The 15529-nt window shown below is 58.5% G+C and overlaps 3 protein-coding genes across 7 annotated transcripts in view; 2 read left to right on the top strand and 1 right to left on the bottom strand.

Moving 5' to 3' along the window:
• The window catches only part of LOC116436190 (Fc receptor-like protein 3), a 161494-nt gene that overhangs the window by 74522 nt on the left and 71443 nt on the right, over nucleotides 1-15529 (top strand). The gene's annotated exons all lie outside the window — the stretch shown is intronic.
• On the top strand, nucleotides 347-3803 carry CFAP126 (cilia and flagella associated protein 126). Its single transcript, XM_032093310.1, has 5 exons — nucleotides 347-373; nucleotides 678-740; nucleotides 1530-1607; nucleotides 1697-1867; nucleotides 3519-3803. Exons 1-5 carry the CDS (start codon nucleotides 362-364, stop codon nucleotides 3672-3674), a joined length of 480 nt encoding a protein of 159 aa, XP_031949201.1. The 5' UTR covers nucleotides 347-361; the 3' UTR covers nucleotides 3675-3803.
• Nucleotides 4299-14346, bottom strand: SDHC (succinate dehydrogenase complex subunit C). Its single transcript, XM_032093298.1, has 6 exons — nucleotides 14265-14346; nucleotides 13306-13362; nucleotides 11757-11858; nucleotides 9848-9909; nucleotides 6628-6791; nucleotides 4299-4940 (listed from the first exon to the last, which is right to left on the bottom strand). Exons 1-6 carry the CDS (start codon nucleotides 14282-14284, stop codon nucleotides 4836-4838), a joined length of 510 nt encoding a protein of 169 aa, XP_031949189.1. The 5' UTR covers nucleotides 14285-14346; the 3' UTR covers nucleotides 4299-4835.

Consider the following 15529-nt stretch of genomic DNA (forward strand, 5'->3'; position numbering starts at 1 on the left):
CTGTCCCCTCCTGTCCCCTCGTGTCATTATTCCCTGTCCCTGTCCTTGTCCCCTCCTGTCCTTATTCCCTGTCCCCTCCTGTCCCCTCGTGTCGCCATCCCTGTCCCCGTCCCCTCCTGTCCCCGTCCCCGTCCTCTCCTGTCCTTATTCCCTGTCCCCTCCCATCCCTGTCCCCTCCTGTCCCCTCCTGTCCCCGTCCGGGCGCTGGGACCCACCGGGGGGGCTGGGGGGGGGCGGAGCCAGCGGGGGGCGTGGTCTATGGGGGCGGGGCAACCGCAGATGACGTCATCTGCCCCGCCCCTCCTCCAGAGCCCGTAGAAGCCGCCAGGGGGCGCTGGCGGCGGTTGCCGGGCAACGAAACATGGCGGGGCAGGTGGGGGAGGGGCGGGGGGAAAGGGGGGGAAAATGGGGGAAAAGTGGGGGAAAAGGGGGGGAAAATAAGACAAAGGGGGAATAAAGAGGGGGGAAAGGGGCAGGAAAAGGGGCGAAAGTGGGGGAGGAAAGGGAGGGAAGGAGGGGGGGAAGGAGGGGCAAAGGGGAGGCAAGAGGGGGTAAAAAAGGGGGGGATGGGGGGAAAAGAGGGGGGACAAAGGGGGGGCACCAGGACCGGGGGTCCCGGGGGGGTTCTGGGGGGGTCCCGGCTCTCAAGCGACCCCTCCCCCTCTTCCCCTGCTCAGTACGAGGACGCGTTCAGCCCCCCCCGCATGCAGTGCTGGACCGTGCCCCGCCCCCCCCCGAAGGTACCCCCCCAAAACCCCCCGACCTGGAGGCCTCTGGACCCCTCCTCGTCTCGGGACCCCCAGACCCCCCCCGGACGTGGCCTGAACCTCTGGACCCCTCCTCAAGCCCAGCCCAGCATCAGCCTGGCCCCCCAAAACCCCCCCCGGACCGCCAGGACCCCCCCCAGCCCACTCCTGGCTCCCTGGGACCCCCCAAAACCCATCCCAGGACCCCCCGACCTCCTTCCTGATCAGCAGGACCCCCCCCAGCCCCAGCCGGGACCCCTAAAACCCCCCAGGAGCCCCTGGGGACCTCCCAGTCCTGGCTTGGACCCCCCCAGGACCCTCCCCAACCCCATCTCACACCCTCCCCCCCCCCGGAGCCCGATGAGACCCCCCCAGCCCCAGCCTGGACCCCCAAACCCCCTCCCTGGGCCACCAGCCCCTCCCCCAGCCCAGTCCTGACCCTCCCGAGACCCCAAAACCCCATCCCAGGAACCCCAGACCCCCTCCCTGGGCCACCTGTCCCTGTCCTGAGTCCCCGGGACCCCCAAAATCCCATCCCAGGACCCCCCCAAACCCCTTCCCTGGGCCACCAGCCCCCCGCCAGGACCCCCCAAAACCCCATCCCAGGACCCCCAGACCCCCTCCCAGGCCCACCTCTCTCTGTCCTGACCCCCCAAAACCCCATCCCAGGACCCCTAAACCTCCTCCCTGGGCTACCTGTCCCTGTCCTGACCCCCCGGGATCCCCCCAAACCCCATCGCAGGCCCCCCACTGACCCCCCCGCCCCCTCAGCGCCCCCCCCAGCGCCCGGCGCCCCGCGTCCCCACCCCGTTCATCGCCGACGAGCGCGGCCACCTCCTGCCGCACGTGGCCCGGTCCAAGGTGAGTCCCGGAGGCGTTCGGGGAGCGCCGCCGCTGCTGGGGGGACACCCGGAGCAGGGCCACCACCCCCGCCCTGGGTGTGCCCGCAGGAGTCGCCGTGGGGCACGTTCCTGGGCACCTGGGAGATGCCCCCGCGCATCCCCCCGGCCCGCCTGGACCTGAGCTCGCGTTCGCCCCGCGCCGCCGCCCGCGTGATCCAGGGCCAGCCCCGAGCCCTGCTCCGAGCCTGCAACGGGCTCCGCACCCGCGTCACCGGCAAGGTGACACCCCGGGACAGCGGGGACACGCATGGGATACACAGGGATACCCATGGGATACACTGGGATACCCATGGGATACACCGGGACACGCATGGGATACAGTGGGATACCCATGGGATACACTGGGATACCCATGGGATACACCGGGACACGCATGGGATACACAGGGATACAGCGGGATACCCATGGGATACACTGGGACACCTATGCGATATACATGGATACACCGGGATACCCATGGGATACACTGGGATACAGCGGGATACCCATGGGATAAACTGGGATACAGCAGGATACCCATGGGATAAACTGGGATACACCGGGGACACGCATGGGATACACTGGGATACAGCAAGACACCCATGGGATACACTGGGATACACTGGGGACACCCATGGGATACAGCGGGACACCCATGGGATACACTGGGATACACCGGGGACACCCATGGGATACACTGGGATACCCATGGGATACACTGGGATACACCGGGGACACCCATGGGATACACTGGGATACAGCAAGACACCCATGGGATACACTGGGATACACTGGGGACACCCATGGGATACAGCGGGACACCCATGGGATACACTGGGACACACTGGGATACACGGGAACACCCATGGGATACACCATGATACACCGGGATACACTGGGACACCCTGGGACACTGGGGACACGCATGGGATACACCGGGATACAGCGGGACATCCATGGGATACACCGGGATACACTGGGATACACCGGGACACCCATGGGATACACTGGGATACACAGGGACACCCATGGGATACACTGGGATACACTGGGACACACTGGGACAACCATGGGACACACGGGAACACCCAGGGACACCCATGGGATACACCAGGACACCCTTGGGATACCCTCGGGACGCCCCCGGGCTCGGGGAGGGGCGTGACATGGGGGGAGGGTGGGAGGTGGGGAACTGCAGTGAGAGGGGATGGGGAGATAAAGGGGGACAGGGATGGGGGACAGGGGGACATGGGGATAACGGGAATGGGGGACAGGGGGACATGGGGGACATGGGGATAATGGGGATAATGGGAATGGGGACAGAGGGACACGGGGGACATGGGGGACAGAGGGACATGGGGATAACAGGAATGGGGGACATGGGAATGGGGGACGGGGGGATGGGGGATATGGGGGACATGGGGATAACGGGAATGGGGGACGGGGGACATGGGGGATATGGGGATCATGGGAATGGGGACAGAGGGACATGGGGGACAGGGGATAACGGGAATGGGGGACAGGGAGATGGGGGATATGGGGGACATGGGGATAACGGGAATGGGGGACATTGGGGACATGGGGGATATGGGGATCATGGGAATGGGGGACATTGGGGACATGGGGGACAGGGGGATGTAGGATATGGGGATAAGAGGGGACAGGGATGGAGGACCTGGGATAAAGGGGACACAGGGATGGGGGGGATCTGGGGATAAAGGGGGGACACGGGAATCGGGGAGACGGGGACGGGGGGCACACAGGGATAAGGAGGGGGACGGGGACACGGGGATGGCGGATCCTTCTGAGGGGACCCCGAACTCCCAGTGCCCCATTTCCCCTCTCTGGGGACCCCCAACCCCCTCACCCCCCCTCTCCTTCCTTCCCACAGTTCCAGAAATCCTGGGACACGGAACCTTCTGGAAAGGGCCAGGGGGGTCTCAGCGGGGCTTCCCCCCACCCTGCAGCCCCAAATCCTGGGGACAACCCCGAGGGGGGACCCTGTCCCCAAAATCCCCCTGGCTCTGGGGGCCCCCCCAGCTCCTGAGCCCCCGGGGGTGGCTTTGCTGTCATTGTCCCCTCCCCTGGGGACAACCCCCCCCCCAAATCCGCCCTCAGGGGGCACAGAAGGGTCTGGACCCCCCCAAAAAAGGGGAAATAAAAGCTGGGAACTGCAGGAAATCCTTGGAAAAAACCCCAAACCCTTCAGGATTCAGGGCTCGGCCCTGCCCCCTCCTCTTCCTCCTCCCTCATCCCAGGGGAGGCTCCTGTTAATTGGGAAATTAATTAGGGATGGAATGGGGTGGGATGGGATGAAAGCCCCGCCCCCCCCTCCTGCCACCGCGGGTTCCCCCCCAAAATCTCCCCCAAAATCCCAACCAGGAGAGCAGATTTTCCCCCAAAATTCTGGGATTTTCCCAGGGGGATCCTTCCCCACATGGAGCTGGGGCAGGAATCTGGGATGGAGCAGCTCCTGCTGGGAACGGTCCTTTTTCCAAAGGCTAAAAATCCCCCAAATTTCACCCCAAAACTCCCTGCTCCTCCAAGACCTGCAAATTTCAGGGGTTTTTCCCATGTTTTTCCATGCCGGGCTCCTCCGCGAAGCAGCAATTCCCTGAATCCCAAAGGAAAATCCCCATTCCCGGTGTGGCACACGGGGCAGACACGGGGCTGGAGGATCAGAGCTGCTTTATTCCAGAGGGGGACAGGTGACAACAACGCGCTGGGAAAAATCCCCGACAGGGGGGAAAACTGGGAAGTTTTTTCACCGGCAGGGGCTCCAAAATTACCGATGTTTCCCCCCACAAAAATCAGCTGAAGCATGGAATTCCCATGGGATCGAGGAGCCCCGAGGGTGGCAGCGGGGTGGCAGCGAGATGTCACCTGTCCCCCACCCCCGGGGGGCACCGCCTGGCGCGGCTCAATGGAGCTCCTTGTCCCGCTGCGATCCCACACGCGGCCACCCCATTCCCGATCCCACTCGTGGCACACAGATCCCGCATTGTCCCGGCTTTGGGGACACGTGGGGACACCCCGAGGACAAGGAGCAGGAGGTGGGGCAGCAGGAGCAGCTCTGCTCATCCCGGCATTTCAGGATGGGGAGGGGGAAAGAAGCGTCACCTTCCCCAAAAACTTCCCAAAACTCTGTGACAACGGGGAGCGGAATTGCCGGGATTCCCGGGATTCCTGGAATTCCCGGGATTCCGGGTCACAGGGAGGCCAAGGCGGCGGAGGAGAGCAGGGTCAGGGCCAGCACCAGCAGCCCTGACTGGGTCACCTGCGGCAGCCGCAGCCCCTTCCCAAGATCCCAGGCCTGCGGAGACACCGGAGGGGACGGAATTCCCAGGGATTGTCCCCAAATTCCCTGCCAGGGAATGTGTCCCCCACGTGTCCCTGAGGAGGGGGACGCGTCCCCCCCCGGTGCTGTCCCCCCTCAGGTGGGAGCTGCCGAGGAAAGGATCCACTTTTCCCAGGAAATCCAGCCCAATTCCCTCCTCTCCCATTCCCAGGGCTGTCCCCAGCTCGGTGCCCAGCCCCATCCCAGCCCCGGATCCCGGAGTTCTCCCAAATTCCAAAGGCAGCGGCCGCTCCCCCTCCCCGACCTTCCCTGCCCCCCACTTCCATCCCCTTCCCTCTCCCTTTATCCCATTCCCACTCCCTTCCCCACTTCCCCCATCCCATTCCCACTTCCCCCATCCCATTTCCCTTCCCTTTTATCCCAGCTCCCATTCCCTTCCCTACCTTTCTCCCCCTCCTCTTTTCCCCATTTCCCCCTTTTTCCCATCCCAAATCCCTCTCCCGTTCCCATCCCTGCTCCCCCTTCCCTTTTATCCCACTCCCCCCATCCCATTCCCACTCCCCAGGGGGTGTGGGAGACCCTCAGCCCCCTCCCCAGAACCTCCAGGGGGCTGATCCCTCACTGGGAATTCCATGGATCCGCTTTTCCCAGGAAATCCACCCCAACCCCCTCCAAAATCCAGCTCTTGTCACCCCAAGCCCTCACCCAGGGATGACATCCCAGTGTCCCGTACTGGGAGCACTGGGAGCACTGGGATCCAGCTGCTGGATCCCGTCACGCTCCGGCCCGGCTGCCTCTGGAATTCTCTCCCATAAAAGCCCTCAATAAATTCCCAACCCGGCAGATTTTGTGCTGTTCCCAAAAAAAAAAAAATGGGGATGGGGAAAAAAATGGGGATGGAGAAAAAAATGGGGATGGAGAAAAAAATGGGGATGGAGAAAAAAATGGGGATAAAAAAGTAGGGATTTAAAAAGTGGGGATGGGGAAAAAATTGGGATGGGAGAAAAATGGGGATGAAAAAATAGGGATTAAAAAATGGGGATGGAAAAAGATGGGGATGGAAAAATGGGGATGGGGAAAAATGAGGATGGGGAAAAATAGGGATAAAAAAGATGGGGATGGAAAAAATGAGGATGGGGAAAAAACTGGGATGGAAAAATGGGGATGGAGAAAAAATGGGGATGGGGAAAATGGGGATAAAAAATAGGGATTAAAACATGGGGTGGGGAAAAAATGGTGATGGAAAAATGGGATGGGAAAAAAATTGGGATTAAAAAATGGGGATGGGGAAAAAATCGGGATGGAAAAAATAGGGATTAAAAAATGGGGATGGAAAAATGAGGATGGGGAAAAATAGGGATTAAAAAAATGGGGATGGGGAAAAAATTGAGATGGGGAAAAAATTGGGATTAAAAAAATGGGGTGGAAAAAAAATGGGATGGAGAAAATGGGGATGGAAAAATGGGGATGGGGAAAAACAGGGATTAAAAAAATGGGGATGGGGAAAAAATTGGGATGGGAAAAAAATGGGGATAAAAAAACGGGATGGGAAAAAGGGGATGGAAAAATAGGGATTAAAAAATGGGGATGGGGAAAAACAGGGATGGGAAAAAATGGGGATGGGAAAAAATGGGGATGGGAACGAGGAGCTGCCGGAGCATTGCAGGGACACAATTCCCGAATTCCCGAGGCCGGGACTCACCAGATGCCGGATCCCGTTCCAGGTGTGGTAGGAGAAGGGAGCAGCCAGGGAGAACTTGGCCAGGAAGAGCAGGAGCGGAGCCGGGCCCAGCGCCCGCAGCTGCGCCAGGTAATGGGGAAAGTGCTCCGGGAGCAGCAGCGCGGCCACGGCAAACACCGACACACCTGGGAATGGGAAACAGGGATACACCTGGGAATGGGAAAAACAGGGATACACCTGGGAATGGGAAACACCAACACACCTGGGAATGGGAAACAGGGATACACCTGGGAATGGGAAAAACAGGGATACACCTGGGAATGGGAAACAGGGATACACCTGGGAATGGGAAACACCAACACACCTGGGAATGGGAAACAGGGATAGAGATGGGGATAGGGAAACACCGACACACCTGGGAATGGGAAACAGGGATACACCTGGGAATGGGAAACAGGGATACACCTGGGAATGGGAAAAACAGGGATACACCTGGGATTGGGAAACAGGGATAGAGATGGGGATAGGGAAACACCGACACACCTGGGAATGGGAAACAGGGATACACCTGGGAATGGGAAACAGGGATACACCTGGGAATGGGAAACACCAACACACCTGGGAATGGGAAACACCGACACACCTGGGAATGGGAAACAGGGATACACCTGGGAATGGGAAACAGGGATACACCTGGGAATGGGAAACACCGACACACCTGGGAATGGGAAACAGGGATACACCTGGGAATGGGAAACAGGGATAGAGATGGGGATAGGGAAACACCGACACACCTGGGAATGGGAAACAGGGATACACCTGGGAATGGGAAACACCAACACACCTGGGAATGGGAAACAGGGATACACCTGGGAATGGGAAACACCAACACACCTGGGAATAGGAAAACAGGGATACACCTGGGAATGGGAAACAGGGATAGAGATGGGAATGGCATGGATCAGAGCAGGGAAAACACCGACACACCTGGGAATGGGACAGGAAAACAGGGCTAGAGATGGGATGGGAATGGGAAACACCGACACACCTGGGGGTGGGAAAAACAGGGATAGAGATGGGAATGGGAAAACAGGGATACACCTGGGAATGGGAAACAGGGATAGAGATGGGAATGGGAAACACTGACACACCTGGGGTGGGAACAACAGGGATAGAGATGGGAACGGGAACCAGGGATAGACATGGGAATGGGAATGGGAAAAACAGGGATAGAGATGGGAATGGGAAACAGGGATGGACATGGGAATGGGAAACAGGGATACACCAGGGAATGGGGAAAAACAGGGATAGAGATGGGAATGGGAACAACACGGATAAAGATGGGAATGGGAAACAGGGATACACCTGGGATGGGGAAAAACAGGGATAGAGATGGGAATGGGAATGGAAAACACGGACACACCTGGGAATGGGAAACAGGGATAGAGATGGGAATGGCATGGATCAGAGCAGGGAAAACAGGGATACAGCTGGGATGGGAATGGAAAACACCGACACACCTGGGATGGGAAACAGGGATAGACCTGGAATGGCATGGATCAGAGCAGGGAGAACAGGGATAGAGCTGGGATAGGGAATGGAAAACAGGGATAGAGCTGGGATGGGGAAAAACAGGGATACACCTGGGATGGCATGGATCAGAGCAGGGGAAACAGGGATACACCTGGGATGGGAATGAGAAAACAGGGATACACCTGGAATAGGGACAGGAAAACAGGGATACACCTGGGATGGGGAAAAACAGGGATAGACCTGGAATAGGGAATGGGAAATCAGGGATACACCTGGAATAGGGAAACAGGGATACACCTGGGACAGGAATGAGAACAACAGGGATAGACCTGGGATGGGAATGGGAAAACAGGGACACACCTGGAATGGGACCAGGGACACCCCTGGGATGCGGATCCCGGGCTGGATCCCACCACTGCCCCCCCCCCCCAGAGACCCCCAGGCCATCCCCGGCATCCCCGACCCCCCCTCCGGATCCTTCCCGAAATTCCCGGGACCTCCCCAGCATTCCTGGGACACTCTGGACCCCCAGATTTTTGGGATGGCCCCAATTCCCCCTCAAGGATTTTTGGGGTCCTGGAATTCCCACAACATTCCCTCCCCCATCCCCCCAAAACCTCCCAGGACTTTCCCAGCCTCTCCCATGATTCCTGGGATCCTCCTGGATTCCCAAATTCCCCCTCAGGATTCTCGGGATCCCCCCAAGGACTCCCAGGAGCCTTCCCAGAATTCCTGAGATTCCCCAACCCCCCCTCTCCAAGGAGTTTTGGGATACCCCCAGACCCCCCCAGGATTCCTGGGACTCCCCAATTCCCATCCCAGGAATCCCAAAAATTCCCAAAAACTGTGGGAAACCCTCGGGCTCTGCTTGCCTGGGAAATGGGGGGCTGGGAAAAATGGGAATGGGGGAAAAAATGGGGATGGGAAAAATCTCCGGGATGGAGAAATGGGATGGGGGGAGTTTCTGGGGAATGGGGGGAATTTTGGGAGGATTTTTGTGGGAATGGGGAAGGCAGAGCTGAGGATTCCCAAGGAAAACTCACTGCTGGGAACGAGAGAATCCCTGGGAATTGGGGGTGTCCTGGGGGGATCCCAGAGGTATCCCAAGATATTCCAGGGGTATCCCAAGGGTATCCCAGAGCATCCCAGAGCATCCCAGGTTATCCCAAGGTATTCATGGGGTATCCCACGGGTACCCCAGAGAATCCCAGAGCATCCCAGGTTATCCCAAGAGTATCCCAGAGCATCCCAGGGGTAACCTAAGATATTCCAGGGGTATCCCAGGGGTATCCCAGAGCATCCCAAGGGCATCCCAGGGGTATCCCGGGAGTATCCCAAGGTATCCCAGAGAATCCCGGGGGTATCCCAGAGCATCCCAGGGTATTCCAGGGGTATCCCAGGTTATCCCAGAGCATCCCAGGATATCCCAGGGGTATCCCAGAGCACCCCAGGGGCATCCCAGAGCACCCCAGGGGCATCCCAGAGCACCCCAAGACATCCCAAGATATCCCAGAGCACCCCAGGGCATCCCCAAGGCACCCCAGAGCATCCCCAGGGTATCCCCAGAGCACCCCAGGGTATCCCCAGGGTATCCCAGGTTATCCCAGAGCACCCCAGGGCACCCCAGGGCACCCCAAGGCATCCCAGGGCACCCCAGGTTATCCCAGGTTATCCCGGGGCACCCCGGGGCACCGCAGGGCTCACGCACCCAGGCTGAGGGCGACGCCGGTGCCGCGGTGGGTGATGGACATGGCCATGGGCAGCGACCACCTGGAACGGGAGCCGGGGTCACCCCGACAGCCCGGGGTGGGCTGGGGGGCACAGCGGGAATTTGGGGTGCCCAGGGTGATCCTGGGGTGCCAGGGGAGGGGTTGGGTGGTTTTGGGGGTGATTTTAGGGGTGCCAGGGGTGGGTTTTGGGTGGTTTTGGGGGTGATTTTAGGGGTGCCAGGGGTGGGTTTTGGGTGGTTTTGGGGGTGATTTTAGGGGTGCCAGGGGTGGGTTTTGGGTGGTTTTGGGGGTGATTTTAGGGGTGCCCAGGCTGATTTTGGGGTGCAAGAGGAGGATTTGGGGTGATTTTGGGGTGCCCAGGCTGATCCTGGGGTGCCAGGGGTGGGTTTTGGGTGATTTTTGGAGTGATTTTGGGGTGCCCAGGCTGATTTTGGGGTGGCAGGGGTGGGTTTTGGGTGATTTTTGGGGTGATTTTTGGGGTGTCCAGGCTGATTTTGGGGTGCAAGAGGAGGATTTGGGGTGGTTTTGGGGTGCCAAGGGTGGTTTTGGGGTGATTTTGGGGTGGCAGGGGTGGGTTTTGGGTGATTTTTGGGGTGATTTTGGGGTGCCCAGGGCTGATCCTGGGGTGCCACGGGTGGGGTTGGGGTGGTTTTAGGGTTCCCAGGCTGATTTTGGGGTGCCAGGGGTGGGTTTTGGGTGACTTTTGGGGTGATTTTTGGGGTTCCCAGACTGATTTTGGGGTGTCAGGGGTGGGTTTTGGGTGATTTTTGGGGTGATTTTTGGGGTTCCCAGGCTGATTTTGGGGTGCAAGAGGAGGATTTGGGGTGATTTTGGGGTGCCAGGGGTGGTTTTGGGGTGATTTTTGGAGTGATTTTGGGGTGTCCAGGGCTGATCCTGGGGTGCCACGGGAGGTTTTCGGTGATTTTGGGGTTCTCAGACTGATTTTGAGATGTCAGGGGTGGTTTTGAGGTGATTTTTGGGGTTCCCAGACTGATTTTGGGGTGCCAGGGGTGGGTTTTGGGGTGATTTTTGGGGTGATTTTAGGGGTGCCCAGGCTGATTTTGGGGTGCAAGAGGAGGATTTGGGGTGGTTTTGGGGTGCCAAGGGTGGTTTTTGGGGTGATTTTGGGGCGCCAAGGGTGGTTTTGGGGTGCCAGGAGTGGTTTTGGGGTTCCCAGGCTGCTTTTGGAGTGCCAGGGATGGGCTTTGGGGTGGTTTTGGGGTACGAGGGGTAATTTTTGGGGCAATTTTGGGGTTCCCAGGCTGATTTTGGGGTAGTTTTGGGGTGCCAGGGGTGGTTTCTGGGGTGGTTTTGGGGTGCCAGGGGTGATTTTTGGGGTAATTTTAGGGTTCCCAGCTGATTTTGGGGTGCTAGGGGTGGTTTTTGGGGTGGTTTTAGGGTGCCAGGGGTGGTTTTGGGGTAATTTTAGGGTTCCCAGGCTGCTTTTGGGGTGCCAGGGGTGGTTTCTTGGGGTGGTTTTAAGGTGCCAGGGGTGGTTTTGGGGTGCCAGGGGTGGTTTTTGGATTGGTTTTGGGGTGCCCGGGGTGGTTTTGGGGTAATTTTAGGGTTCCCAGGCTGATTTTGGGGTGCCAGGGCTGATTTTGGCATGATTTTGGGGTTCCCAGGCTGATTTTGGGGTGCCAGGCATGGTTTTTGGGGTGGTTTTAGGGTGCCAGGGGTGGTTGTGGGGGTGATTTTGGGGTGCCAGGGGTGGTTTTGGGGTAATTTTAAGGTTCCCAGGCTGCTTTTGGGGTGGTTTTGGGGTGCCAGGGGTGGCTTAAGGGTGATTTTGGGGTTCCCAGGCTGCTTTTGGGGTGGTTTTGGTGTGCCAGGAGTGGTTTTGGGGTGCCAGAGATACCAAGGGTGGTTTTGGGGTGCACTCCTCACTTGTAGATGGTGACATGAGGGGACAGGGGTCGGTTGGAGCGGGAATTCTTCTCCCAAAAACGCCTCATCTCCTCCCGGGCCGTGGTTCCCATCGGGATCACACTGGGAAAAGGGGGACACGGGGGGGGTTGGGAAGGTTCTGACCCCCCAAAACCCCTCCAAACTCCCCCAAAACACCCCAAAAATCCCAAAAAATCCTCCCAGAAACACCCAAAACCCTCAAAAACCACTTCAAACACCCCCCAAAACCTCAACCCCTCCCAAAAAACCCCCAAACATTCCCAAAAAAACCCCAAAACCCCACTCCAAAACCCCCAAAAATACCCCAAAACAAACAAAAACCCCTCAAAAATCCCCCCAAAACACCCCAAAAATCCCAAAAACCCTCCCAGAAACACCGGAAACCTCCCCAAAACCTCAAAAACCACTTCAAAGACCCCCCAAAACCTCAACCCCTCCCAAAAAAACCCCAAAAAAACCAAAAACCCCACTCCAAAACCCCCAAAAATACCCCAACACCCCAAACCACTCCAAACCCCCCAAAATACCCCAAAACCACTTCAAACACCTCCCAAAACCTCAACCCCTCCCCAAAAAACCCCAAAACCCACTCCAAAACCCCAAAAAATACCCCAAACCACCCAAAACCCCAAAAATTACCCCAAAACCTCCTCAAAATCCCCCCAAACAACCCCAAAAACCACCCCCAAACTGAAAAACCCACCCCAAAAACCCATAAACCCCCCCAAAAAAACCCAAAACTCTCCCAAAACCCCAAAATTCTCCCAAAACCCAAAAAACCAGCCCAAAGCACCCCAAAACCCCCAAATCCCCCCAAACCACTCCACAATCTCCCAAAACCCCCCAAAACAACACCCCAAACCCAAAAAAAAACCAAAAAACCCTCAAAGAGCCCCCAAAAATCCCCAAAACCCCAAAATTCCCCCAAAACCCAAAAAACCACCCCAAAAACCCCAAATCCCCCTAAACCACTCCAGAATCCCCCAAAACCCAGCCCAAAATCCCCCCAAAATGACCCCAAAACCCCCCCAAATCCCCTTCCCTGACCTCCCAGTAGCTCCCAGTCCCCCCTAGTAGCTCCCAGTTCCTCCCAGTAGCTCCCAGTCCCTCTCAGTCCCCCCCAGTTCCTCCCAGTTCTCCCCAATCCCCCCCAGTTCCCTCCCAGTCCCCCCCAGTCCCTCCTCAGTTCCCCCCAATCTCCCCCAGTCCCCCCAGTAGCTCCCAGTTCCTCCCAATTCCCTCCCAATCCCCCCCCAGTCCCCCCAGTAGCTCCCAGTTCCTCCCAGTCCCCCCAGTCCCTCCCAGTTCCTCTCAGTCCCCCCCAATGCCTCCCAGTTCCCCCATTTGCCCCAGTTCCTCCCAGCGCTCCCCAGTTCTCCCCAGTTCCCTCCCAGTCCCCCCCAGTCCCTCCCAGTTCTCTCCAATCCCTCCCAGTTCCCCCATTTCCCCCAATCCCCCCAATCCCTCCCAGTCTCCCCCAGACCCTCCCAGTCTCCCCCAGCCCCTCCCAGTTCCCCCAGTCACTCACTGGCGCAGGGCGGGGCCGGGCCCCAGCGGGGTCAGGAGGCAGCGGCGCCCCAAAGCCCTGGGAGGGAAGGGGGGAAATGGGATCGGGAACGTCCCGGGGAGCCCCAAATCCCAACGGGATCGGGGCCGGATCCGGGGGATCCCCCAAAAAAGGGGCCGGGGGATGGGCGGGAGCGGGAGAGGGGATTTGGGATCGGGGAGAGGGGATTTAGGAATGGGGAACAGATTTTGGGATGGGAGAGGGGATTTGGGATGGCGGATTTGGGGATGGACAGGGAATTTTGGGATGCGGGATCGAGGATTTGGGATCGGGGAGGAGTGGGAGAGCGGATTTGGGACGGGGGAGAGGGGATTTTGGGATGGAGAGGAGAAGGGATTTGGGATGGGATTTGGGAAGGGATTTGGGAAGGGATTTTGGATTTGGGATAGGATTTTGGGATTTGGGATTTTGGGACGGAATTTGGGACGGGATTGGGGATGGGATTTCGGACGGGGAAGGGGACTGGGGATTTGGGATTTGGGAAGGGATTTGGGACGGGATTTTGGATTTGGGATGGGATTTGAGATTTTGGGATGGGATTTGGAATTGGGGGTGACACGGGGGGGGATTTGGGGTGACACGGGGGTGACATTGGGGTGACACGGGGGCGACATTGGGGTGACACGGGGGGCATTTGGGGTGACACGGGAGGATTTGGGGTCACTCGGCGCAGTTTGGGCCCCGCGGGCTCCCTCGGGCCGGGGCCCGAGCCCGGATTTCCGCTGGGACGGAGGAGCCGCCTCAGGCCGGGCCCGCGCCCGCCGCGTCCCCGGAGCGGCCCCGGGCCGAGAGCGGCCCCGCTGCCCCCCGGGGAGCTCCGCGGGCGGGACGGGGCCACGGCCCGGCCCCGGTGTCCCCTCGGTGTCCCCTCGGTGTCCCCCCGGTGCCCCCCGTGACCCTCCCGGGCCTCCCGGAGTCACCTCAGCGCCAGCGCCGCCATCTTGGAGCCGCCGCGCCGGAAGTGGCCGTGACGCACTTCCGGTGGGAGGGGAGGGGCGGGAAGCGCCGGGATCGATCGCGAGTATCGATCCCTGATATCGATGCCTGATATCGATCCCTGATATCGATGCCTGATATCGATCCCTGATATCGATCCCTGATATCGATGCCTGATATCGATCCCTGATATCGATCCCTGATATCGATGCCTGATATCGATCCCTGATATCGATCCCTGATATTGATCCCGGGTATTGATCCCCGATATCGATCGCGGGTATTGATCCCCGATATCGATCCCGGGTATTGATCCCTGGTATTGATCCTGGGTATTGATCCCGGGTATTGATCCCCGCTATCGATCCCGGGTATTGATCCCTGTTATGGATCCCCGATATCGATCCCTGTTATTGATCCCCGATATCGATCCCTGTTATTGATCCCCGATATCGATCCTGGCTATTGATCCCCGAAATCGATCCCTGGTGTTGATCCCCGATATCGATCTTGGGAATTGATCCCCGATATCGATCCTGGGTATTGATCCCCGATATCGATCCTGAGTATTGGTTCGCTTTGGAGATCCCCGGGATCGATCCCTGTTATTGATTCCCGATATCGATCCCCGTTATTGAGTCCCATTATTGATTCCTGGTATCAGCCCCGTTATCGATCCCTGTTAGTGATCCCCCTTATCGATCCCCCTTATCGATCCCCGGTACCAGCCCCGTTATCGATCCCGGCTATCGATCCCCGTTATCACCCCCCGAGCAAACCCCGTTTTCCACTTTCCCCCCCAAAACCGCCCCAAAACCCCCCAAACCCTCAACCCCTCCTAAAAAAACCCCAAATCCCCCCAAACCCCCCCAAATATTCCACCCCTCCCAAAAAAAAAACCCCAATTCCCACAAATCACCCTCGGGAACCCCCCCAAAATCCCCCCAAATCCTCCAACTCCTCTCCTCCCACCCCAAAAAAATCCTAAATCAACCCAAAAGCGGTGGCACGCCTCCCAAAATAATCCCCAATGCCCCAAATTCCCGATTCCGCCCCAAATCCCGGGGGTTTTCCCCCAAATCCAGCGAGTTTCCCCCCAAATCCCGAGGTTTTTCCCTGAAATCCGGTTTTTTTCCCCCCCAAATCCCGAGTTTACCCCCCAAATTCTGGGCTTTTCCTCCAAATTCCGGGTTTTCCCCCCAAATCCCGGCTTCTCCCCCACAAATCCAGCGGGTTTTCCCCAAATCCA

Source organism: Corvus moneduloides, chromosome 29 (genome assembly GCF_009650955.1).
Source record: "Corvus moneduloides isolate bCorMon1 chromosome 29, bCorMon1.pri, whole genome shotgun sequence".
NCBI lineage: Eukaryota > Metazoa > Chordata > Aves > Passeriformes > Corvidae > Corvus > Corvus moneduloides.